The 27009-nt window shown below is 42.3% G+C and overlaps 1 protein-coding gene across 1 annotated transcript in view; it reads left to right on the forward strand.

Annotated features, from left to right (window-relative positions):
• Positions 1-23422: 23422 nt before the first annotated feature.
• The window catches only part of T265_13886 (hypothetical protein), a gene marked incomplete at both ends in the record, with an annotated part of 12540 nt that continues 8953 nt past the window's right edge, over positions 23423-27009 (forward strand). Inside the window, one exon of the mRNA XM_009170988.1 lies at positions 23423-23596. Coding sequence (XP_009169252.1) covers positions 23434-23596 — 163 coding nt within the window. The remainder of the gene's footprint in view (positions 23597-27009) is intronic.

Raw genomic sequence — 27009 nt, forward strand, 5'->3', positions numbered from 1 at the left:
CACCCCAAGAACGCGTTTTTAGGAATCTTTTGCGAAGGTTTATTCTCCGATACAAACATTTGAAGCACAGTTTCATTGTCCAATCTGACCGTGACCGCTGGTGGTAATGAGATTATCGTCAGGTTGAAGAAACCATGGAGCATATACATCCCAAGACACTCTTTGTGGGCCAGTTTTGACTTCCTTCGAGAGTGGTGAAATGACAGAGCTACGAGATGACTCACGATTTTATTGAACAGTGTTTTGTGGAAAGACTTACCGAAGTAAGTCTCAAACGACATCGGGTTTACCGACTCATCAACTATATTTCGATCAACAGTATGAAAACGTTATTCCCGTCTTGGACGTAGCAGATGAGTGAAATAAAAGTTTGATGTATCCCCTGTGCAAGTTTTGACGAGCGACGTAGATGATGATTAGTGCTTATGCAAAGGATGTCCTCGGTTGTAACTTTGGTAGGTCAGGGTTCAGTGTATATCAGCAGCCATTGGATAGCGAATAAAATGGTGAAACCATTCTCCAGTTCACATTCTGGAGTTTCTGTCTTCATCCAGAATTCGTGTACAATGACCCCGTTGCCTTGTGGTCATATCGCTTGGTCGTCTGAACATCTCATCTCCTGTCAAAACATGGTTATCCCTGTGAAAACATAGAAGGGCTAAAGTCCAGTTCTTGTTAGTGCACATCGGCTGCGCAAAGAATGTGTCAATGTTTGTAATGTACTACTCATAAGGTTGCTGAAAATCCGTCGACAACCAACGACCGGTTTCGCCCTTTTTGCCTGAGAACATCACAAACGAGAGATTCAGCTGGGTTGCAGGTGAGTCTCTCGAAAAAATAAATTAGTTTGCAAATGAGTGTATATTCGCTGTGTGTCAGATTTTGGTCCCCGGACTAAGTGTACAGAGAAATGTATTGTTCCATTCGGAAGCTTCATGAACGCTCTGGTTGATGTGAAATGATACCGGTGTTGGTGTTGTTCGTTTATGTGTAAACGGCATTTATCACTAATGTCACTTTCCAGTGATGAAATAATGCTGGTTGCTTATACAGAGTGCTTATTTTCCGCGTGTCGCCGTTTCTTCCTTCCACTCCGCCAACAGGTGTGAAGCGTGTAGGAAAAACTGGTTCACAGAATTGCGTTAAATACTCATCTGCATACGTTTGGAAAAATATTAATCTAACAGGTGATCTAGGTGTTCTAACATGAGCACCTACAATGAGTAAAGCGAGTGATATTTTTCGAAAAAGTTTGGTGACAATCGGTAGATTTATTGCTGGGCAACGTTTCGCTTTTGACACAAAAGCTTCGTCAGGCCAAGTGACCAGGTTCCGAGGTTGATCGAGATTTAAGGTGGAAGGAGAACCAATCAGCTAAGTCAAGCTAAATCTCTGTTGGGTGTCGGCCGAGGGATTTTAGTGTGTTAGAGTGGTTGAACAAGTGTTGGGTCGGTGGGGAAACCTACATGTGTTTGGGTCCTGCCTAGGGTCTAGTTCTTCTGGTTCGGTTCATTTGATGGTTCCTCTTGAACTTCGTTTGAACCTTCTGTTAGTCTGTGTGGGTGAGCTAGTGCTAAGAAAGTTGTGTAGGAGGGATGCTGTGACCTTTGGTCGGTTGGGGTTTCCACCCCTACCCCCCGGTTTTTTCTAATGATCCTAAGTGGATTGACAACCACACCGTCACGTGTCAACTCGGCTTATCTAAGACCGCTTTCCATACGCTCGCTAGCTCCACACCCTCGATTCTATTCACGCTGTGATGCTTAGTGATTTCCACCGCCTCGGCTATCAGCCGTTGTGGTGTGAATCGCAGTCCCCGTCTTAAGACTTCCACATTCTCCAGATCTATTCTATGTCCCGTGTCTAAGGCATGTACCGCCATCGCTGAGTCTTTGACCAGCGTTTGGTATTCTTCTGCATTCCTTGGTGGTTTGTTAATCCTTCTTTTCTTTCTTCGATCTGGCATTAATCGTATGGTTTGTTTAATTACTGGACAACTAATTGCCCGTCTCGACCTTTCTTCCGAACTCATCAGATAGGCCTAATTTCCGAACTTCCATCGACACTTTCGCATTCCTTGTCGGTTTGGTTGATGTTCCCCAGGCACTACCATCCTAGTTTGAAAACAACCGAGTATACAACCGATGTGATACTCAAGTATGAAACAAAAGTAACGGAAACCCGGAAGTCAGGTTAAGCGGTAACTTTGAGCAACACACCCGGTTGAAAAAAAAGCCACTGAGATATTCAATTGAGGCTGCATTGAGTCTTTCGCTAACAATATTTTACTCAGGAAAAAAGAGTGGTTATGTGCATTTCAGCTGCCTGATCTCCGATTATAGACATTTTTTACAATAGTCTGATTTTAGAAAAACCCTAGATTACTGAGAAGCTGATAGATACATTGGTAAAAGGAAAGTTTTTCAGTCATCAAGAGGCTGTGAAACCCAATGGACACCCTAACGAGCGCGCCTCTCAAGATAATGATGATGAGGACGATCTCTAAACAGTGAACACCTAAAGCAATGAAGCAACAAGGTTCAGACTTTTCTGTACGGAACGTGAACTACTTGGTTCATCAGTTTGGGTGATTTCCGAACTTTAGCTTTCGAGATTTAGGAAGAGATGTCACCTACATTTCGAAGCATTGTTATGTACTCAAACTCCAGGAGGTACTGTTTGTTAGATTGTGTTATTTAGTACTATGTTAGTGAGACAACAGTGTGAATTCTGAGACTCTACGGATTATTGATCAATCAAAGTAGCAATGGTCACGTGCATAGAAGCAGTCCTAGATGCTGCATACTGGAACAGTCTTCACACATGGGACAGGATTATCATGGTTATTGTCCATGAGGTTGGAAACAGGATTCTAGGTCACCGCAGTGAAAATTATCCTAAATATGCCCACTAGCGATGCTCACATCCCCCGTTCCAGCCAAGCTGACAAACGTTTGTTACAGTGACTGGTAAAACACATGTGTGTGTTCTGACTGACAGACTGCCAGTTAAGTTCAAAGGACCGATAGTCCTTCGTGTACTTTCTGGCCCAGATAAGAGCCAACACAAGGCCATACAGTGTTTTTGGATCAGTGCGCTCATTTCAAGCAGTATCGAACTGAACTTCATATTTTCAACACTTTATTTGTGCTTTGTATGCAGACTGAAGATTTCAGGTTCTTGCACTTATTCTTTTTGTGTCGGCTCACTAGGTATTCATTGAGGTTTCCCCGTCCCGCGACAAACTACTGAAATGGGTCGTGAGTAAAACAAACCACATGTAGTTTGGAACATCACGCTAAAAACATCTGCCGAAATTATTTATTCTTTTATTCATCTGTGTAGTTATTTGCATTATCCTATTCCTGTCAAAAACGTTTATTACCACGTCAAGTGCCTGAAAATTTATGAAACTTATTGTCTACTGACTTGTTCAGGGTTCACGTTTTATGGCACTGACTTGCGCATTTGAACACTTTTCCAGTTTCACTGACCGTTGACAGATGATACAGTTTTCAGATATCGATCCTGTCTGCCGCCGTTTGGCCACTCACCAAACGCGACCACTCTCCAATGTGAGACGTGACCTGCAAAAATCTAAGCTTTCCCAAGTTTTAAACCTACGGACAAGTGAAAGGCTCAGAAAAATCGTCCTGGTGTAACACCCTTCCGGTGCCATGCTACCTGAAGGAAGCACGAGGACTGGGCTACCGCCAGGTTTCCCAAGCCTAGACAGGGGAAGTCGAGAGACAGGAGTCGGGTTCGAACCACGACCTTCCGGTTAGTAAATTCTCTCTCTAACCACTTGAGGCTCAATCTAAAGCTCATAGTCAGGTTAACGAAATGGCATAGTTACCTGGTTCCTGTGTGACTCAGCTGATAGTAGAGCCTCAATCTGTTTAGCTCATATGAATTGGCCTGGTACTTGTGCGACTGTGTATGCCACCGATGAACTCTGCGGTACTGCCTGTTTGTAGTTCGAGGATGGCAACCCAGCACTCAAGATAGAGGAGAAAATTGGTGGCCCAGCAAGATGTCCCTTAGATGTGCAGATTACAAACAGAAAAAGTATAAACTACGTTTGATAATGTGGAATCCCATAGACTTTGCCCAACGGAGTCATTACTTTCGTGGCCTATTGCTCTTAGCCATTTTGTTCAGGTTTCGCATCCACAGTGACTCGCTTTCTATTGGTGCTGTGAACAGATCCGATGTCGACAGTCCTCCGTGGATGGTGGGGGTGTCCTCGAATGCTTCAGAGGTGGCTGGAATGAAGCCCGGATAAATCTGGCCGACATAAAGACCTTCCCTAAGAACAGCTATGATAGCTGCTTGTGATGGATTCTAGAAATTGAACTGCACTCCCGCAAAGGAAGCTATTTTCACCTAGAGTGACTCACTGGTTGACCACTAGTAGGCTAAGAAGCGCTCCGAAGCCACCAGCTCAAATGTAGGGAATGATACCACAGTCTTTCTGCTAACTTGCAATACTGGCTTAACCATCCTCTCTTAAAAGAATAGTTTAGCAAGACTTTTTATGGGATCATAGCTTCGGTGTCTTTAAAACCGGGCATTCAGTAGGGGTTATAGAGAGAGATTGGTCAAATAACCGTGAATTCTGTCTAGTCTAGCGGAGAAGATAGTAGAAGGTGAAATGGACCAGCCTAGATCTCAGTTTCCGATGAAAGAACTATGAGAATAGGTAGGTTTGTTGACCGCGAAATTGGCAAGCATAAGGATTATAAGAAGACTGGATGAAGAGAGACAGACTGCAAACCTGTAGTGAAATCTGAGGGCAAAACTTCGACTAAGTTCAATCGACTCGTGCAGAAATACTGTATTATAGTGACGAATAACAAAATATGTCACATTATTTCAAATAAGTAGGCTTGGGAAATCTTTTGGACTAGTCACAATAACGTTTCGCACAACCCAAAAATATTGCGCAACGTTTAAAAAGATTTGCCAAGCATTGTCCTCAAACTGGACAAACAGCTACCTTGTCTGTCTTGGAAACCAAATTTTTGACCGTTCTTTTTGAACCAGCAAAAAATCTCAGGACAGTCTGTAGAATTGGTGCACAATGAATCAATTGCCTTGTTTGTTTATTGATTACAAAAATTTGGATAAAGGCTAGTAGCGTTTTTCAGTAGACGGTCTTAACTCCTTTTCGTCCTCTGGACTTCCAAGAGATAAGTTCAATCGACTCGTGCAGAAATACTGTATTATAGTGACGAATAACAAAATATGTCACATTATTTCAAATAAGTAGGCTTGGGAAATCTTTTGGACTAGTCACAATAACGTTTCGCACAACCCAAAAATATTGCGCAACGTTTAAAAAGATTTGCCAAGCATTGTCCTCAAACTGGACAAACAGCTACCTTGTCTGTCTTGGAAACCAAATTTTTGACCGTTCTTTTTGAACCAGCAAAAAATCTCAGGACAGTCTGTAGAATTGGTGCACAATGAATCAATTGCCTTGTTTGTTTATTGATTACAAAAATTTGGATAAAGGCTAGTAGCGTTTTTCAGTAGACGGTCTTAACTCCTTTTTGTCCTCGGGACTTTCCAAGAGATAAGATTTTTCTGCATACCAAAATTTTGGTCCCTCCAAGAAATGAGTTACTCTCTCCGGACTGCATAGTAACCCCTTTTGAAGGGAATAGCTGAACCGTAGTTTGGTTCTTCTCAACCGATTTGTTATTTATAACTGGTTTGGATTGAAAAAAAACATAAACTGGATAGGTCTAAAGTCCATGTTTTATGGCATTGAGGTGCTGCCAATTTGACTGTTTTTTTGGATTAATTTCGAAAATATTTCCGCGTATTGCAACAAGACATCAACTCGTTGCCAAATTTGTTGTATGCCAGATTATGTGAAACAGGTTGTTGGGTCCCTCTGAAACTTATAATATCCACTTTCAAATAGGGCAAGGGTCCTGTCTATTCTGGGTCGGTATTTGAACTCAGTAGTGCAGAAAAGAAACCTCTGAAGATCTTGACCATCATAAAAAAAGGAGGATAAAGCAGCTGGACAAAAAGCTCATACTGATGGAAGCTGATTTAATGATTACAATTCTGTGATAATATGGCATATTCTGAACCGATCGGTGGCCCATCCTTCCCAAAGTATATTGACAGTAGCGTGGTTGGATAGTCTCTAAGCGAACTCGCCATTACTCCACAAACAAGGCTCTGGGTGCGTCTGATTTATGGCCAATTAAAAGAACGATTAGCTACCTAGAAGAGTACTTTGCGAGTTATGAACAGATGACAAATAATTATTTAGCCTAGTTAGTTTTTGAATGGAAGGCAAGAGTGTGTCGTTTAGTGTTGCAAGTACGAAATTCCAGTAAGTTTTAGTAAATGCCCGCCCTTTTCAGACAGGTCCGCTGCAATCAGGTGTCATCTTGATTTCAAGCTGCGCCAGCGAATCTAATCTAGGGGGCAAAACAATTTCGTGCATATTATCCCTTCAACTCCTGGTTTGTTGTTAGTCACAGAAACATGTCAGCTAACTGAGCTACAGTGGTTTTGTCTCGAGCTCTCCTTTCAAGGTATCCTGAAAGATATCCTGAAAACAAGTCATCAAATCGCAAGACTTCTTTGTTGTGTCTGTGCATCTGGACGGATTTTGGCGGATTTTTCTGGAAAATGTCTCTCAAAAGATTGCTCTCGCCAAAAAAGCAATAATGAGCAAGATGGAAGAATTATGCTTTTTTACTCCAGTTTTGGAGCATTCAGCGACTCATTCTAGGAGTCTTAGACGTTTGCTAGACGGCATACTTGTTATCGGCACCCCAAAAACCTGGGGTGGGGCTCTTCTAATCTGGTGGACAACTGGATGTTTCTTTCTGGATAGCTAGGTGGCCGAGTTAGCATATCCAAACCATGACGCCGTCACCGAAATCGCCATATCGGGCCTACTTGGCTTTGTACTCTGTATAAACTGACCAATAAAATTGACTGCCTTCCCTTTGTAAATAAGAGCCGATGCACTGAGATTAAGAAGGCTGTCCCAGATGACACCCAAACAGAAACATCACTGCACTCCTATCTTCCAGTGCTGTCACGAAGAGACTGGACCTTACCGTGGTGTGACGGTTTGCGTACCTCAGCGATCCACTGAGCTATACTGGGGAGTGTCCCCGTGACACTCACCGAGTCTCTCATACCAGGTTGGTCAATGGTTAGAGGTCTGACGAACACAGTCTCCTGGCCCTCCAGGTTGGGGGTTGGAACATGTGGCGACTTGTTCCGTAGAAATGGTAATGCATTTGCATTTCCCGCAAAACACCGCTACCTTGCGGTTAGGCTTTTGAGCCAAAGGCTTTGGTTGAGTATCTTAATCGTCCTCCTGTCTAAGTGTGGGCGCCCTGACAGTATCCCAGCCCTTGTACAACCATGACGCTCTCCTCCTGTACAGAAGAGGAGGAGAAAATTTTACAATAAACAGTTGGAAGGAACACGCACAAAGAAGCAGCACAGGTTGATCTACCTTTTCGGTGCCGATCTTCAATGCTACCGGAATAAATCATGGGAGCTGAGAGACAGTCACGTGATCGAGATGCCGCGGTCGCATCTTCCGGTCAGCATGTTAGCGCAATAAAGAGCGAGTAATCTATAGCCCAGCGGATTACTGTACGCAACAGCCTACATGCAAAACTCATTATGGACACAAAATTACCTAAGATACTCACTTAGTTTTTAGGTTACCATCATTTATTGGTGCCTAATGTTACACTGCACTGGTCTATAGAGCAGTAATTTAGATCCGAGATGGCAATGTATGAGCACAGTTATCAAGCAATGGGCGTAGCGAAAATTTCCTAATACAGAATGATATCCGAATGGTGGGCTACTACAGGAACTGTTTTAAACTATGTGGAGACCTCCAAAAATCAGATTTGACCGTCAGGCCTGGATCGAGACACGGTATCATAAGCAATGTGGAAACAACATCCAGGCGTACTAATCAACTTTTGTGGCCTACTGTGTGCACATCGGAGACCAAATTGTTTGCCAAGCCGTATTCGATCAACGGATGTTCACTGATTTGTTGGGACGCCATCAAAAAAGCTGATAAAAAAGTTGTTTGACGACTGTACTAGAAGATTTGGAATGTATGATCAGGCGTTCGTCCTTGAAGAGAACGCAGGGTATTCCAAAATACCCAGAAGCATTATGTACCCAATTCGTTCCTGTTGGGAACCGTCAGCACTGTGCACTCCACCAATTTCTGGAGGAATTTGAAGCCACGACTTCTCGACCAGTAGCTGAAAATGAGCTCAGTGGGTAAGGCACAAAGTTACTGAGCGGAAGATTCTTGGTCGGAACTCAACCTCAGCATATTCACTGTTCCTATCTGGGCTTATGGAACCTAAGAGCAGCTCAGCACTCGCGCCACCTCTGGGTAGCCAGGCCGTTAGTCAACGAAAAATGGCACAGTTAAACGACCGATCGATTGAGTTGAAAGCGAGATCTTTCAGGTACACTCGGTGGATCCACAGTATGATCAACTCGCTGTCAGACATCACCTAGCTTCACTCATCTTTCACTTATCGGGTTCACCTCACATCTGGCTTGACTTTTAAACGATAGACCAAAATAGTCGATGAGATCGATAGCTAAGTAGCAAATTCAGCGGTCATCATCTACCTACTTGTTTTCACACATTGTTTGTACACTATCAATTGCTGATGGAATGGTTTGGGACCATTTGCTCCCATCTTCTGAGATACGGAAGAAGGTTACGAAATAAGTTGTTATTCCCATGTGCTTCTGGTAATCAGCTTTACTGGAACACAAAGTGCAGAGAGTTTATAGGCTTCCGAAAGGCGAGCAATAATTTAATAAAGTAATGGGTCCTCTTTGTAATGTCGCAGTATCTGTTGGATGCTGAATTAACTCTGCAGGTTGTATTGGTGAAAGGACGAAAGCCTTTGCTGCGCAGTTATTTGGTAGAAAAATACCAACTGAACAGTTACAGACTATTGGACAGGCAAGCAAAACTCTCATATGCATCACGTTTAAAAAAACTGAATATCCATCTTCTTCTTGAACGCGTCTTCCTGAACTTTCCGGGATATTCATTGACTGTTGCCCAAATCCAAGCAAATGCTACAAAGCGACACCACAAATTCCCTAGTAGATTTCAATTTTCAAGAGACGCAAAGCGGATTTTTGGGAAAACATACTACTCGCATTTCACCCCCATCAGTAGTATAACCGTCACACCAGTTCTTTGAAACATTACAGGTTATTCTGATCAAACTGTCGCTAATCGGCATTCTAGTGAGTAGCTGAATTTTAATTGGCAATTTTCACGGTGATAGCTGACACTCTTTTTTCTGAAAGTGTAATGAAAACGAAGCTCAGTAGATTAGCTAAATGAATGTCAGGTTCTCATGGGTCTGAAAATCGTACAAAAATATTCCAGTTATTCGTACTCGAAGCCAACTCAAGATGTCAACACATCAAGATGCGAATGGTTCTGCAAGCTTTCCTCACTACCGTGTATCAATCTTTACAGATAATTCTCTATTTACGGAAAGGCGTACCCTCATCTTGAAGCACTTCAGATGTTCTGTGTATAGCAACTGAATAAGATATAACAGGACCTGTGCAGAAGAGCTTGCGGTGTATGCAACAGTTTCAGCAGAGTCCAAGGACGGTGGGAAAATCGCCAATAGTGGAAGGCAACTGCCTCATGGATGCCACCCAATGAGGTTTCCAGAAATAAATAAATTAATTAATTAAATAATATTCTAAATCTAACAGCAAATACGATATTTGGTGTGTCCATCTACGTAGTAATCTCATGCCATTTGGTTCCCAATAGCTTGGAAGTTAAACTACTCGGTTTAGACGATGTTGTGACCTTCAGAAGCCTAGTTGCGATTCCAGATTTGAAGCAACACTTTAGAATATTGTTCAGGTTAAATTAATTAATAATGATGTCCTTGTATTTAAGAACTAGTTCTAACTGTAGACCCTGTCCTTGATTCCACTAACAAGTTATGGGGACGATCAAAGTCCTTGAGGTTTACATACACACAGTTTTCACAATGCCCTATTTATTAACAAACAGCTTTACACTTTTATTACAACGGGCCAGATACTAGTGCGAATTTTTACCCAAAAATGTCAGTAGGTAAAAACAAATTCCGTACAAGACCGCCCTTATAACGTTCACCGACTTGCGCTCCACAAGACTAGACATAACCTCCACTGATATTATGGGACATCCATCTAATCAATGATGGATTAATTCACACCACAGCAACGGGAATGAACACAGTCATACTACATGTACTAATTTAAGGTACTCAGTCACATATCGACTGTGATATCTTGTTCCCACGTTCACATTTTATATTTGTTGCTGCCCCTGACGACGTTTCGCATTTAAAGTTGTTTGGGCCTATAAAACTCACATTTCTTTGTGTCGACTTGCGAATTTCAAATAAATTACTTGGTTACTTAAGAACATTTAGCTGCGGTGGAATTGAAAATGGTGTTGCTTCAGATGTCGGAAGATGTTTTGTGTATCGAGCCCCATCAAGCGCAAACTTGTGTAATTGACTGGCTTGTCAGCGGGCATGATTGCACGGATTTTCAAGGACGTTCTGAGAAAAACGCTTGAATAAAAAGACACAAACGGCCGAACTAAGTACGAAAATTTGAAAATGGAACTACGGTCATGATATCGTTTAGTCGGTAAGCAGGTACGATAAACGTATCCGACATTACTTGGTGTCTTTGTCAAATACGCAAGGACTGTCTTGGTTGACTCAATATTTCTACACAAGCTAAGCTTATTATTCCTTTGCCCTTTGTACCTCTGCATTTCAAAAGCCCAAAAGACCCCGGATAAAAAATTCGACCCTTCTTATACTCAAAAATCAAAGTTTTCCATCGAAATTACTAGAAACATCAGTGGCAAATAAACAGTGAAATCCCATTTAAGTGAGGAAAGTTACGCCAGCTCAGTCATCAGTCAGTGAAAAACCATGTTCAAAAGAGGATTTGCGTAAATGGCCTACATAACGTTTTCTAATTAGAAAGATCACACTGACACAGCTCGTTTAGTTGGGCACACCGGGGAAAGTACTGCGTTCAGTCGGGCGAACCGCCGTGGTAATGACATGAATTGGCCACCAATAGTAGAACGCAGACTGATTAAACGAGAGTGCTGTGGGTATAAATTACGATGTACCCAGATTAGAGAGGCCATCTCCACAGTAATCTTCAGGGACAAATCACTGAGCAAACTCAATAACCAAGAGGTTTTTTCGCTGTTATATCGTCCAAGTTTCAGAGTAGTGTGCAGCGCTTCCTCTAGACCTCTTACAGCTAGTACTGCTCTGCCATAGCCTTGCGTTTCAGCGGAAATTTTGTTCACAATAATCAATTGGGGCTCGTTTAAAGGAATACAAAATTTAACCACTTATGTCTCACTGATTTTGGGTTGATCTATCTACGCGTGAAACATTGTGCTCGTAAAGCCTTTGGTATTGAAGCATATGGTGATTGTCGCCTAATGTACGAACTTTGTCCAAAGTTATTTCCGACCTCTAGTAGTACCCGGTCGCTAGTGTCGTCTGTTGATAATTCTTGTTGAACACAGCGGAACCAATATTCTGGTCCAATGCGACCGACCCACATAGTGGAAAATGTTCATCAACTATAGCTGCATGGCCTTGACGCTACCATATCTACTGTTTACTAATATAAAGTAAGGTCAAACTAAATGTCCTCGGTAATAAGATCAGCAATTAGCTAACCGACTGCGCACCGTCATACTGGAAACTGTAAGAATCCGGCTACGACGCAGAATTAGGTCAGGGCTAGATGAGAACTGTTTACTTTTTGTCTGCTGCATGCTTTGTGTTTGTACGGGTTTCCAAGCTTTGTCCAGACGTTCTATGGTTCCCATGCAGTTCCACGCTACTGACAAGATTCAGGTAAAACTGGCAGCTGAAGCTCATATCCACGTTAGGGCTACCAGTGCAAGGAAGAAGACCTTCGCTGCGGAGTTTTTTGTTAGAAAATGCCAATTGAACAGTTACAGACTATTGGACAGGGAAGCAAAACTCTCATATGCATCTTGTTTATAAAAACTAAATATCCATCTTCTCTTTGAACGTGTCTTCCTGAACGTTCCTGGGTATTCAATGACTGTTGCTAAAATCCAAGCAAATGTGACTATACCAGTTCCCCAATAGATCTTCTTTTTCAAAAGAAGCAGAGCGGATTTACAGGAAAACATACTACTCGCATGCCCACCATCAGTAGGATCAACGGTACAACAGCCCTCAGTTTCAGCTGCTCGGTAAACCTACAAAAATACTTTTGAGGTATAAAAGGCTTTGGGAAAGTATGCGTCAACATTCTAGATCACTCTCAAGGTACACAGAGACAGAGACGGACCACAGGAAAAATATCATCATTTTGATGGAACCCATTCGATCATAAGCATATTTGATCACATAAATATTATTCTGTCGGTATAAATGCTTGGAAAATAAGACCGCTTGTTTCTAAAGCACAGTGCAAGAGTTTGTCACAAAAATCATTCATGAACTCGGACCCAGATATAATCTAACTTATATCAAGTTTATTTTGAACAGTTCCTGGCTTATATGCCAGTCAATTCAGATCACGTGATGTCAAGTTGGGAACACTTCTAGTCACTGGAAGATAAGTCCTCATTACACAACTTATGCGGCAGAGCCATAAGCGCTCACCGAAATCTGGAGAAGTGTAAACTTTGTACAGCTCGGATAGTTCACTCCCAAACTCCTCAGCAGATCCCGTGACAGTGTATAAGATTGTCGAGCCTTGAAGAGAGGAGTGGCCGGAGTTGGGATTTGGACTCACACTTATGTGTCAAAACGGACTCAGAGGAAATTATCATTCAAGAATTAGTTATATCAAGCATCATGACACCTTTTCAACTCAAATATTACGAGCATGCAATATCCGAATGCAAGAAATCTGTGGATTTAATACAGTCTGAAAAACGGCAACGATTGCCAAATACCTCAAAACATGAATATACCGCTATGCAGATGCACCAACAAGTATTAGGAGAAACAGTTTTATTCTTGGTATCACTTTGGACCGCTTGTACCCGACAGTAATCAATAGAGCAGCTGGTTCGCACGTTCTTTTGACTTTTCTGGTTTGGTCAAGCGCACCAGGCGATCAAGCGACTATCCAGACCGGGGTTCATGGTAATGAGAGGGCATTTAGGGACTGTGGTCCACAACACAAAGCTTTGCGGACATCCCACACTGGAGAGCACAAAATGTCAGCAAGTGTATCCTGATACAAAGGGGTTCAGTAAGATAAGTTCAGAGAAACTCCTTGGTTCTCAAATTCAACTTATTTTGACAAGGATGAGGTTGAAGAATCCAGCTTATATCTATCGAAAGAGATTAATTTTAACTGTGAATTCTCCGTGTGATCTGGTTATAATGAGAGATTTTTCTATATGGCAATAAGTGAGTGAGCGGATGAAACACTTCTTAAACGTGGTACAAGTAGATATGTCTACGGGTTTTATGCATTTAGGAGATTCCACAATAATTCTCGAGTATTGTTCGTTCAGTATACACAAGCAGTAGAGATGAGAAGAAAGCAAGACGTTGGGAGAGACTCTCGGCCAGCACCAGGAAATCCATATTTGTAAAGTTAATAATGATTTGATGGAGGTTTTGTGACGACAGTTTTCAAGGCATATCTTGCTTTCGCATTCCTCCGGAAAAAACCTGTTGTTACAACCCAGAGAAAGAAAAAAACAAACTAAAGCATTAGAAGAAGATAGAGAGAGCATTCAAGACATAAAGCACTCTATGTTGGCAAGGTCCTCTTTTAGACAGACCAGCGGTAGTTTCTGAATGGCAGGATGGTATTTCGTTGATGATATATCCATCCTTCAGACAGTCTGAAGGAAATAGGCATATTGTTGATATCCAATGCAAAGTGAGTAGCTCAGTCAACCAGAATCGTTTATTAAATTACCAGACCCTTTGGCAGAAGTGTTTCCTCCAACTTGAGCAATGGCAGTAACCTAGGATAGGAAGTAATCCTGTTTTTGTCAAAATGAGTGACCTAGACACTGCGTGCCATACTCATGACTTGATCACTTCTGTTAGTGAATCACTGATTGAAAAAAACCACAAGAATATCAAACTCAGTATAGAGTAAGTAATCCCTGTAATAAGCGAAATACAGTCATTTGCAAACAAATTTGGTTTTGCGAGAGACTCACCTGAAACCCGGCTACAATCTCTCGCTTGTGATGTTTCCAGGCAACTGAATGTACTGCATCAGGCCACCTCATATCTCAGTCGCTGCGATATTCGAGATATCGCGATACGTGTATATTCGTAATGCACTACTCACAGGCTTGCTGAAAATTTGTCGACAGCCCACGACCAGTTTTGCCCTTCTTGGGGCTCATCAGGTTAGCGCACTCCCCGAGTTTCCGTCAACCTTATGTTCTACTTAAAATCAAACTGCACGAAATTAGCGAATATCCACTCATTTGCAAACAAATTTGGTTTTGCCAGAGTCTCACCTGGAACCAAGCTGGATCTCTCGTTTGTGATGTTTCCAGGCTGTCGACGAATTTTCAGCAACCTTATGAGTAGTTCATTACGAATCTCTGTAGTGGTTTTAACATTTCTCCTTTCAAGGACTTCAAAGCTGGCGCGATTTCGCATTGCTACGTGACGTTTGTACCCATACACTTGACTGCTTTTATATTAGAACGAACACAGGTTTACAGCCTTTTAAAACGTACGAAGCGATTATCCTTCCAAAGAATTTCGCTAGAAAATATTTTGTTTGCAGCTAGTGGTCTTGTGATCTAGATAAAAATTCGTCCTTTACTAAAATGAATAAAATCTTTTTTTACCAGTGAGTTGGTAAGGATTCAGTCTACTCTACCTGTAAGCCAACGTTTGCACCATTAAACAAGTTATTGATAAACGTTAGCCTTGAAGCTTTGCACGTGAGAACGCACTAGAAGGGTACTAATGCCGACACAACTCGACGGTCAGTGCCATCAAGAATGTGGAAAAATAAACCGCCAAAAAATTAAAAAATTATCCCGGGGAAAGTATTCAGTATATTTGTTTGAACGATTGCAAACAAATGTGAACATAGAAAGCAGCTTATAGGAGTGTCTCTTGAAGAATAGCTTGGAAAAACGATAAGTGGTGAGATAAAGAAAGCAAGAAATCACGTTCAGCGGGATTCCGACGCTAAACAAACCTCTCAGAGCGTCATGCTTTCGAATCAGTTTTCCTCGACTACGACTTCAAGTGTTTGCTCCCTTCCTACGGACATTGTTTTTGAAAATCAGCCAAAAAGATACTACTACCGACAAAACAGACCCAAGAGGTGGTGAAAACTTTGGATTGTGACCTGGGGAGTACGTTGATCTATCGGAATCGTACTCACCACTGACTGGATGTCAGGTGGTTGACAGACTGACCAATACTGTCCTGTCACATGAACAATTGATGGTTGACTACACCACAGCGATGATGTGACAACAGCGATAAAGACTTGAACAAACATTCTGACACCACTTTCTACACAAACACAAAACATTTTCGACACTTTTTAGCGGTACAGTGGCAGCACATTTAACCAACTTTAACATCAACAACCAACAGGTGTTTGGAACGTTTTCACCGGACTGGCTAGTGTGTAGTGAGTCAAGCAAGGGTGGAAAAGGTTTAGGATATTAACAGCATCAGATAAAACAAAAATTCATTTGTTTGCCTCGGCTTTGTCATTAATTTTTCACTGATGACCACTTTCGATATACTGCGTAAGCGCAGTCTTCAGTATCATCAGAAGCATTACACTTCAGTGAGAAAGTTTGCGCAAGGTTGTATTTTGAAACGAAAAACAAACTTAAGTATAATTTGTACAATGACGACCTACAGTAATCAGACTTATTAAAGCTTTTTTTATCAACCTTGCTATGTCAGCAGCGAACCGTTCTCAGTTTTTTCGAGAGTTTTCCGTTTCCGAAATACAGCAGGTTTCTAATCCCTATTTACGGCGATGGAACTTGGCCGTTTCGCCCACAAGACATCAGCAAGTTCAAGATGCATCTGTTAGTGATATCCAAAGTGCACTCTGAACTCTATTCATCTCGATGGTATCCGGTATCCCACGACTCATGCAACCGTTGCAGTAGCCCAAAGTGCACTCTGAACTCTATTCATCTCGATGGTATCCAGTATCCCACGACTGTTGCAGTAGCTAACTCTTCAACTAACACGAAGGTGAGTTTTGGAAACTTGTACTGGCTCCATGCCTTGACGGACGGCAGCTGAGATTCTGGATCGGCGCCGTCATATCATATTTGTAAGTGTTTGGATTTAACTTACCGTGTGATATCGGCTGTTTGAATCCAAGCCTGATCTCGCTCTGTGTGGACCTAGCCCCTGGCTGCCGTTCGTGGCGGCAACTATACAGGACATTTGTCAGGCCAGTTAATCTTGTCTTAGGCGCCAGCCACCATTAAGTTAAGTGATTTGTTGTAAAGCAATTCCCCTTCCGATTAGCTATGATATGCTGGGATTTACATCTTCTCTTCCTAGATTGTGTAATTGCGATGTTAATAAGCGTCCTCGTCTAATTAAAAGACAGCTGTTTGGAGTCATCGGTACTTTGTGGTACTTAATTTATCAAGGGTGGCGAGATGGCCCAAGAGGTCAGAGCGCGAATTTACTGACCTGAGGGTCCGTGGTTCGAACCCGACCTCTGCCTCTCGAATTCCTCTGTCTAGGCTTGGCAAACCGGCAGTATCCCAGCTCTCGTGCAACCTTCAGGTGGCATGGCAGCTAGGCACCGAAAGGATGCCACCGCTGAGAGGTTTTCAATTTGTCAAGATTCTTGGATTTATGCCATTCCTAGCCGCGCGTATACCGTTGTCCAATCCATCTCGAGTCGAGTACCTCAATACATTTAGTTTCCGCTTTCCGTTTGACACAACTACATCTGTGCGAGTGTTTTTGTACCAAGGCCGATGTAGCAGCGCATACTTTCACGAACTTATCTGTGCTAGTCCCTTGGCTTTGCAGAGAGCACTTAATCTCGTTTTAATTTTTTCTAGATTATATTCCTGTTTTCAGTGAAGCGGCGCACAGTGAACTTCGTCTCCTGCTTCGAAGTGGAATGGAATCAGATGGGTGAGTTTAGTCTACTCATGAGCGTTTGCTGCTTAGTTCCTGAATGCGAAAGGTGGCGAGATGGTCCAAGTGGTTAGAGTGCGAATTTAGTGAGGTCCGTGGTTTGAACCAGACCTCTGCCTCTCGACTCCCCCTATCTAGGCTTGGGCAACACGGCAGTATCTGAGCTCTTATGCTTCCTTCGTGTAGCATGGCAGCTAGGCGATTTTTTAGGTCCCCTCTAGGTGACCCAGATTGGTTTTCGGAGGTGCAATCGTCTTCCAGTCGATCCATCCTCGCGGTGGTCTTTTTTACTCAATATATTGTCGTAAATAAGAAAATAGGGTTTAGTTGAAATAACGGAACGGATGAGTTCATAACATACGGAGTTCCAATGCACCTCAGTAACTTGTAACTTGTCAGAATACATTTTTTCAATACCCTAGCCTGTTTTTTTGTTGTGCGGAGTGCGATAAATCTCAGTTATCTGTGTCACAAGACTGCTGTACAAGCCCGCATAGGAGGGCTGTCCTGCTCATTGCTCATTCAACAATACGCGCTGCATCGATCGGAACCCGCTTCCTTGTTGAAAAAACAAACAAGCAAACAGAATCTGCTTGTACCTTCGTTCTGACTTGTGCACCAGAAGAACCAATTTATAGCAGATTGATTCCGACCTGGATACGTAGCTGCCCACAACAGTGTGTTGGTATTTACTAATTCACACGAACCATTTTTTCGAAATATCGATTCATCAATTGATGAATGGAAATACACATGGAATGAAAAAAGTCGAAAGCTGGGTTGTCGTATTTTGGTCTTTAAAAAAATACAATGTGCCTTTTAAATTAACTTCGCCTGTGCTGCGTGCACACCGTTGTATCGTCCTGCCAGGCATCAAGTTACGCGATGGTGTAACTTCCGTTAATTTTCGGATAGCTGTGTGTGAAATTTCTACTTCATTGCACTGGCTTGTTCCAAAAGTCCATGTGCTTCCCTGTGAGCATTCTGTAGCCGGATAACGTTGAATCGACATAGTCGAGATGGAAAACGAGTAACAACCTACGCTGAAAAGCCGAGAAGCACTGACAGCTGTTTTCATCCTTATCGACAATATATAAGTAGCTCACTGGAAGAATAAACTTCACCCGATGAGTGAAACTTCCTCTGAGAAGTCGTTGCTCGAGGAGCCAGTCAACACGTGTGACCGCGTGATGTGGATCCCGTGATTGAAGGATGAGCGGCGCTATATCTTGTCTAAGTGCGAGTTAATCACACTGTTGATCAGCCACTCGTGGCCGAACGGTTAAGTGTTCAAACTACTAGCCAGGAGGTCGCGGGTTCGAAACTCTTCAGAGTTTCGTGAGATGCGCACTGCTGATGATTCCCAATAAGGATTAAACAGCTGCACAGTGCTTCTCGGCTTTTCAGCATAGGTGAGCTTCACTTACAGGACGAAATTTCCACAAAAATCCCAAATCTCCTCATACTACCAACGAGTAACAGCGTGTTGCACTGCTTTGTCGTCAGGATCGATCAATAAGTCCGCATCTAATCCACACCAAAATGACCCGTTATTTTGTCCAGCCTACTTAAACAAGCGCTTGGACAATCAATCGATATTATTTTTTTAAAACCTCGATTAATTTATTCATTGTTTAAAACCTCGACGAAATTAATTTCACTAAATTTGTAACTTTCCAGTGAAAACATAGGATTTTCAAGCCTCAGCTTAAAAAACCTACAAGTAATTAACCAAAACTTCAAGGAAGCACCACACTAGTCAGTTTTGTGCAAAACCTTGCTGTAAAGATGGGAGGGAGTGTAATCGGTAACAGTTGGTGTCACTTATAGTCCGCTACGCTTTTGGCAAGCTTTTGTTCCAAGAAAAACTCTTAAAATAATTAAATTTCTTGCGGTTCTTATATGCATGAGGCACTCTTCCTCTTTTTCCGCCCCCGCAAGCTCTTCAGTGTTGAATCTAATTTGACCTTATGATAATCCCCCCATTCATTTGCCTGCTAAGCCCATGTACTTTTGATCTCCAGTTGTTTTGCTTATCCGTACCCGCCACTCACCCTGCTGCAGAGGCCGTCCTGTCCGACACTTGTGTATTGACCTGTGTCTATGGCTGAATGTGGGCGGCGGACCTACTTACCCATGCGCGATGATGTACCGTTGGCTGAGCCTGGCTTGACTTGTTTTCTCACGAGCCCCGTGTGATCGCACGCCCAATGAGAATTACGAGACTGTCGTCGGAAGGGACGACCGCAACCCGTGCTACTGAGCCATCATTCCGCTCGCCGTTGTTTGGTGTGCGGCCGTTGACACTGCGCTGACAGACCTGTGGACTTGTTGACGCTACGAACATGAACAATTGAGGTTTGTTGTACACATTTGCTTACCCCTGTGTAGAATTACGAACCCAATTCCTCCTTTTGATATTGGGGATTGTCGAAACTACATGTCACTCAAAGTTCCGTATCGGGAACCTTAACATTCAGTGAACCGATTGCCGTTTGCCAACTGATTTGTTTGGTTTCTACACGAACATGTTAGAACTGTTTCGTCAAAGAAAAGATCGGACGCACTTTATTGCTAGTGGATCTTGAGAATACGACAAAACAACCCTTATTTACAAAATCATTTGAAAAGCTTAGTAGCTGTTTTTTACGCAGTAGACTGTAGACTGCAGAGTATGACCCGATTATAGTCCTTATCACATATAAGGTGCACAAGCCTGAACGGTGCTTTAGTACTTTCCAATAGGTGGTTGTGTATAGAAATATGGCACAAAGAACCATTAGCTAGAACTCATGGTTGCTTGCTGAATTTCCAGCTTTTACGATGCTTTAGAGTTGAAACAGATTCCGAAAGGTCGGTAAGTGAGCGAGGTTAGTGGTGTTTTTTGTTTTACTAGCGGTACGTTGGTGCTGAGCGCAATTCAAAACAATATGGTGTAGCCGCCAATCGATCGCATTATGTTCCAACCTGAGTACGTCGCATCCTTTTTCTCAGCAGAGATGTCATTCTTTTCGATAACCCGATAAAAAGCCAAAAAGTACTGTACGGATGTTTCATCTTTATCGGAAATCATCAGTAGTGCGCGTCTCACGGAACTCCAGGAAGTCTAGTACGCGTTACAGCCCGGATAATCGTTCGACCTCTTATATATTCGGTCATGCACCCAAATACGATGAATGGTACTCATTCTTCAGCCACAGAAACCACCTCACTCGTCAGATATTGGCTGACAGTTTGAGGGACGAGGTCTTAGAAGACAGGATTACTCTTCCGGCTGAAAATATGAGAATAGATTTTTATCCAAGTTTGTGCGCGCTCGTATAACGTCCGTGTCACACTGTTGCACGAAGGCTGGAATACTGCCAGGGCGCCCACACCTAGACAGCAGGACGATTAGAGTCCTCAACCAAAGCGTTTGACTCAAAAGCCTAACCGCAAGGCAGCGGTGTTCAGCTGGAAATGCAAGTACATTAACTTGTTTACGGAGCACTTCGCCACACTTGTTCCAACCCCCAACCTGGAGGACCAGGAGACTGTGTTCGTCAGACCCATGGACAAAACTGATATGAGAGACTCTGTGACTGTCACAGGGACACCTCCAGTGTGGCTCAATGAGTCGCCGACGTACACAAACCGCCAAACCGTTGCTCACAGACTAATCAATGATGTACCATTAGAAGAAGTGTGCTTAGTCATCATTTTATTGACAAGCGTAGCTCACTTCACATTAGTCTGTGGGTCAGAAACAGTAGCACTTCGATACCAACTTAGTTACTTTCAGGAACTATCACCTTATTTTTCACGTAAAATTTGCTATCCTGTTTTCTCTCAAAGCACCAAAGCACACTGAGCTTCCAAGAACCTAGGCTTATAAGCATATTTAGTGCACTTTACAGGTACAATTTTTTGCTGCAGGAACTTTAGTCTGTCTCTGGCGAAGGACGCGATTACGGAAGGCCCACAAATTAATCTGAAGCCCCACTGGGACGTGGTTTTGCATTTAACTGACACTGAAACCACCGAATTCATGCGAACTTATGTCAAACCCACCCAGAATAAAAGAGACATTCACACACCCCGACATCCTTGACCACGTGTTGATCGCTTTTCATTACCTGTACGTCTGTTGCATATGACACACATTCTTGTTGTCTGGAATTTCCGTGCTTTCTCTTTCATGGGTCTCAAGGATCAATTTTCAGATTCCTCTCATGTTGCTGACTTTAATCAGTGTAATGTCTTTAGGGTGCTTTGGACGAATCGTTCGCTTTTTGTCCATCGCTTTTTGTCATCTCATATTAACGTCATTGGACTGTAGATTTGAACTTTTTTATAGTACATAAGTCCAAGAGATTTTGTCAGAAGGTCGGATACTAAATGCAAGGATTCCTCCAATCAAACTTCTCACTATAACGAATTGAAGGTGGGCATATTCCAATCCGGAGGAAGAAGATATATGTAAGAGCTATCCCAATTTTACCCTTGGGTTTGGCCGTTCACCGTGGTCGTTCGAAAACTGCTGGCTAAGGACTGGATCATCAGAGGTAACATTTTCAGTGCTTCGGACTGCCGAAGCAACTGGTTAGGACTCCGAACACCGACGGCGTTTTTACTAGTATATGCAGATGAAACTGTTGCACGTCACTCAAGAATGCACCAGAGACCGTTTCAGATACAGGGCGAAACCGGTCGTGTGCTGTGGATGGATTTTCAGCAACCTTATGTGTAGTAGATTACAATAGAAATATATACATGTATCGCGATATTTGAAATGTTGTGGCGACTGAAACATGAGGCGGCCTGGTGCATGCAGCACACTCACTTGCCTGAGAACATCATGAAGTAACGAGAGATTCCGCTGGGTCCCAAGTGAGTCACCCGAAAGAACCAATTGGGATTGCAAATGATTGAATGTCTATTGGTAATTTTGGTCCAGTTTTTTGGTTCAGGTTGAACATAAGGTTGACGGAAACTCGGGGACTGCACCTACCTGATGAGCCCAAGGAGGGCGAAACCGGTCATGGGCTGTCGAAGAGCCTTGAGCAACCTTTTGAGTAGTTCCCTTTATGAAAATATACAGTAAATACTTTTACGTAAGCAGGTTGGTCTTAATCCTTGCTTTCAAATGGTGGGATTCATTCGGTCGCTTCACACAAATAATTAAGCAAATAAGTTCCAGCCTCAAGCCGTATATCATGAGACATCAAGCAGAGTCTGTTGAATAAAATCATCATATTCTGCAAGCCTTTTAAAAAATGAGCTGTGAGATTATAGAGTTGAGGTAGATAACAAGACTTCCTTCGTTTTGATTGAGATTTATCACGTAGACTTATCAGGATCGAGTACGCTTCTCCTGGCACAAAGCGCACTCACATGCCCGGCAAATGTTATTTATGGTGATGTCTTGACTTGGTTTGGTTTGTCGGCGAATTTAACCAAATATGAGGTAATCAGTGATATCCCTGATTCACCATGATTGTGGTCGTCAGTATGACTGCAAATGCCGCAGGATCTGATATGTAACGCCGCTAGGATTCACACTTCCGTTGCATGCCAGTGTGTTTCATGACTGCCTGCCGCTGTGCTAAGTGAAATATTTTTGGAAGGGATAACAGTTTACTCTAGGTGATCAAGGCCTGATTGACAGACATTGATAAACTGATGAGAAGAACAAGCAATCAATCTTGACGAGGTACCTTTTTGCAAAGCATTATTACGATTAAACAAGCTGAAAATTTGTTCCTAGACTAACATTAAAATATACCTTAGTAAAAATCGAGAATTTTCTTGAGGAACAGAGTGAAGTGTTTTTAAAACCGTCATTTCGACCCGATCTGGTGCGATTTTTGCGAAGCTGCAATTAAGTCAAATTTTCTGGTACCAGCGCTCGTGAAAAAAACATGTTCTAGCGAAATTTAACAGTTTTAACGGAAACTGAAGCAGAATTCATGGTATTTTCTGACTGAGCAAAACCAGGTTATCAAACACAATAGTGACCACACGGTGGCACCGATTGTTGATTGACATACATCGTAAGCGTTTAGCGGCAATCAACAACCGAATTCATTAGATGTAGCATCTTAAACAGCTGACTAATTTACGACGATCGATAGACCGCGTGCTTTAGCCATCGGTGATTGGCTTTCACCAAGCACACGGTAACTTATTGACCATGAATCTGCGTTGGCAATCAGTCTGGCTGGTTATGGCAGACGATCCAGCGAACCCAGTTCAAATTGGTGGACCACCGTCTGCCAAAAGACCCCTTGTGGTCTCCTGTTCACCCGGTCAAATTCTACTCCTTATTCATTTGGTGATTGCCATTATTGTTGGGATTATTGGTGCAACGGAGAATCGACTAAACTCGGGTAGGTTTTTGGAGAACGAGTCATGATTGCAGGGATTGACACACGGTTTTTTGCCTCCGATTAATATTTTGAACCGTTACACCTTTCTTTATTTCACTAAAGTATACGATTACGAAGGAAGGTGAACATCTCTAGTTGAAATATACTGGAACAAATGGTTTCATTCAGGTCCCTGGTTATCTAACCGAAAAATTGATAGATAAATATTAGAAAGTTTTAAGGGGGTGGTTAAGTTTGGTTTGCGAATTTACCCTCCAAATACTTCGTGGAAAAAGTAGAAGCGTCCGAATTCAGTTGCCGTTTCTATCCACATATTCGTTCTCCAAAAAGACTCGAATTCTCCTCAATGATGTGGCATTCACTCTAGTTGAAATATACTGGAACAAATGGTTTCATTCAGGTCCCTGGTTATCTAACCGAAAAATTGATAGATAAATATTAGAAAGTTTTAAGGGGGTGGTTAAGTTTGGTTTGCGAATTTACCCTCCAAATACTTCGTGGAAAAAGTAGAAGCGTCCGAATTCAGTTGCCGTTTCTATCCACATATTCGTTCTCCAAAAAGACTCGAATTCTCCTCAATGATGTGGCATTCATTCTTCGATGTACCTCATTTCTGCTCAATAATGAGTTGCATTCTGCAACAGACAACGTGTCCAGAACAACGTAAGTCAAATACTTATAAGTTTTTTTTCACTGATTAGATATGGGGGTGCCTTGTCGAACGTTTTTGCCGAAAACAGAAAAGCTCATTTGTTCTACTGACATGCCCCACTTAGTTGATCCTGGGAAGAGCCAAGATGAATACAGAATGCATCTGTCTAAAGCCTAGGAGAACATGGTGCAGTTGCAAGGAAATATCGTTCAGTTTTCTTAATGTTTTACAACTAAACCAAAAACGCCATTGGTTGGTGAGTGGGGAGTAAAACAAAGGAGGTATGTAAGTAACAAGTGGGAACAATCAGCTTCGATGATGAGTTAAACCGCAAGTTCCAATAAATTCAATAAACGGCACATTGCTAATGAGAACATCCAAGATTGTCAATAGACAGGTTGGAAACTGCTCACACAACAGTAATGCGACCACATGTATATTATAAAAACTCCGTAACAAAACAAAGAGCTATAGTTGCTCATCGAAATGGTAATAAAAGACAACTTTCGAGATGATGAAACAGAATGCTTCATTTTGCATTAGAAGGATGGTGCTCATCTGGACGCTAGAACGCCCAACGATGAAATGCACTCTTCAGAAGGACTCAAACAAACGTTTTTTTTACAATAAACAGTTGTTAATTTTTTTCCACCTGGGAGTCTTGCGGTCCATTTGCAGTTATTAATTATCTATGAGCGGAATACAGAGCAACGGGGGCAGTTACATCCCAACATGGAAAAGTTGGTCATTATCTTGGTTTCTCTAGTTGTCTTCCACACTTCAGAATGCTAGATATTGTTAGAAAATTAGTATTCCGCGTAAGACCAGTCCAAAGAAGAGAAGACTGAAAAGTCAGCAAACAGAATTAACGATGCTTTTGATAACTAAAATATTCGAGGGATACGAAAGGAAAATTGGCTTTCTAATGACCCGTTAAATGAAGTGACATGCTTTGAACTATGAAAGTCGCCATGAATTCAACTTTGAGTTCAAGTCTTTAAAGTGTGAACTTTGTGTAATAGGTTTTGGCACATTAGTCCTAATTTTGCCTGACGAAAATAATCCAAGCAGAAGCTTAGGCAACGTGTCAAAAAATGTGGTTGAGTATAAAAAATGTAAGTAATATTCTTGCATTTTCTCACACCAAAAGCATTCTGCGACAGTATGCAGTGTAATTTGCCAATACATTACTAAGATGGGTTTTTTCAAAGTTTTTTCTATTACCAAGGAGCTACTAACCTTATTGACTTTTGGTGATGGTATGACGTTTTACACAACTGACTCTTGACACTTTGGTCCAATTTTTTGGTAATAAAGTGTGGTATATAGATGCTAATTGCTGAAAGCAGACGGAAATTCCTCGTATCAAGATATTGCAAGTGGAATGACGTTTTATGGGCACAACCCAGTTTATTTGTTTTCTGAGAATACCTTATCATGTGACTTTTTTAAGTAATCACCAGCACCGGGTGACATATGCACTATTTCGATACGCTCGTTTGCATCAGAATGAATCCAGTCTACTCCGGCAGTTCTTCATAGCCACAGTTTCGCTTTGAACACAAGTGATAAGATATTGTTCAGATGCAACTCGCTTTCGTTTGAACAGTCGTCCTTCTGTTCTGACGTAATTATTCCGATGTGTCCACTCCAAGATGAAGCACTGGACTCGAGTTTCGCTCTTATTAGAGCCCATCAGAGGTGCATATCCAATGGCCGTGCCGGGCTTTGAACTCCGGACACCTGACATGCGAGGCGAACGTGTTACCACTATTCCGCCAGCGCATGTTGGACGCATCATAACTCTCACGTCTGAAAGGGCGAACGTGTTCACGCTTGAGGTTTGGTGTGGTTTCACCAGAATAATGGCACCAGGACAGGAGGACGACTGTTCAAACGAGAGCGATGTGAATGTGAATAGTACCTTGCCACTTGTGTTCAGAGTGAAACTGTTGCTATGAAGAACTGCTGGAGCGGATTGGATTCATTCTGGTGCAAATGGGCGTATCGAAATAGTGCATATGTCACCCGGTGCTGGTGATTACTTGAAAATGTCGGGGAGAGGTACTCGGGTGCACCATGCATGACAAATTTAAAACTCCACTTTTCAAGTCCTGATATCTGACAGTTTTCTTTTTTTGTGCAACTGTATTTGACCTGAAAGCTTCAAAGAGTGCGAGTGGCTCATGAATAAAGTGGTCCGATACAGATCACTGAATTGGTGTGATGAAGAAAACTCACAAAATCTAAATTAGTGCAGTTCAAGTGAAAAATATTGACAGTGAGTATTCTAGCTTGTCTTTGGAAAGTTAGAGTACATACTGGTTGGCCCGCGCTGGTATTGAGCACCAAAGATAAATCACATGAGTATCGAGTGTAGATGATTTTTGAACTTGTCACCTATTTAACCCTGACCCAATTTTCAGTGCGGCAACAAAAAACCAGATTTTGACTCGGGTTCCCCGAAGGGTTTTCAATTTAGATAAGGGTTGAATGCTTTGTGTTACCCCAAACAGCTGATATAATTTCATAAAGAATACTACTCACAAGGTTGCTGAAAAACTCTCCGATCTTGTGAGTAGTTTCCTTTATGAAAATATACGCGATATCCCGAATATCGTACTAACTGAAACATTGGACGGTCTTTGTGCAGCACATTCAGTTGCAGAATACCACGAAAGAGAGATTTAGTTGGATCTCTAGTGAAAACCAACCTGATTTGCAAATGAGTGTATTTCTCGAAAATGGTCCAATTTGAGTT

This window comes from Opisthorchis viverrini, assembly GCF_000715545.1.
Source record: "Opisthorchis viverrini unplaced genomic scaffold opera_v5_117, whole genome shotgun sequence".
NCBI lineage: Eukaryota > Metazoa > Platyhelminthes > Trematoda > Opisthorchiida > Opisthorchiidae > Opisthorchis > Opisthorchis viverrini.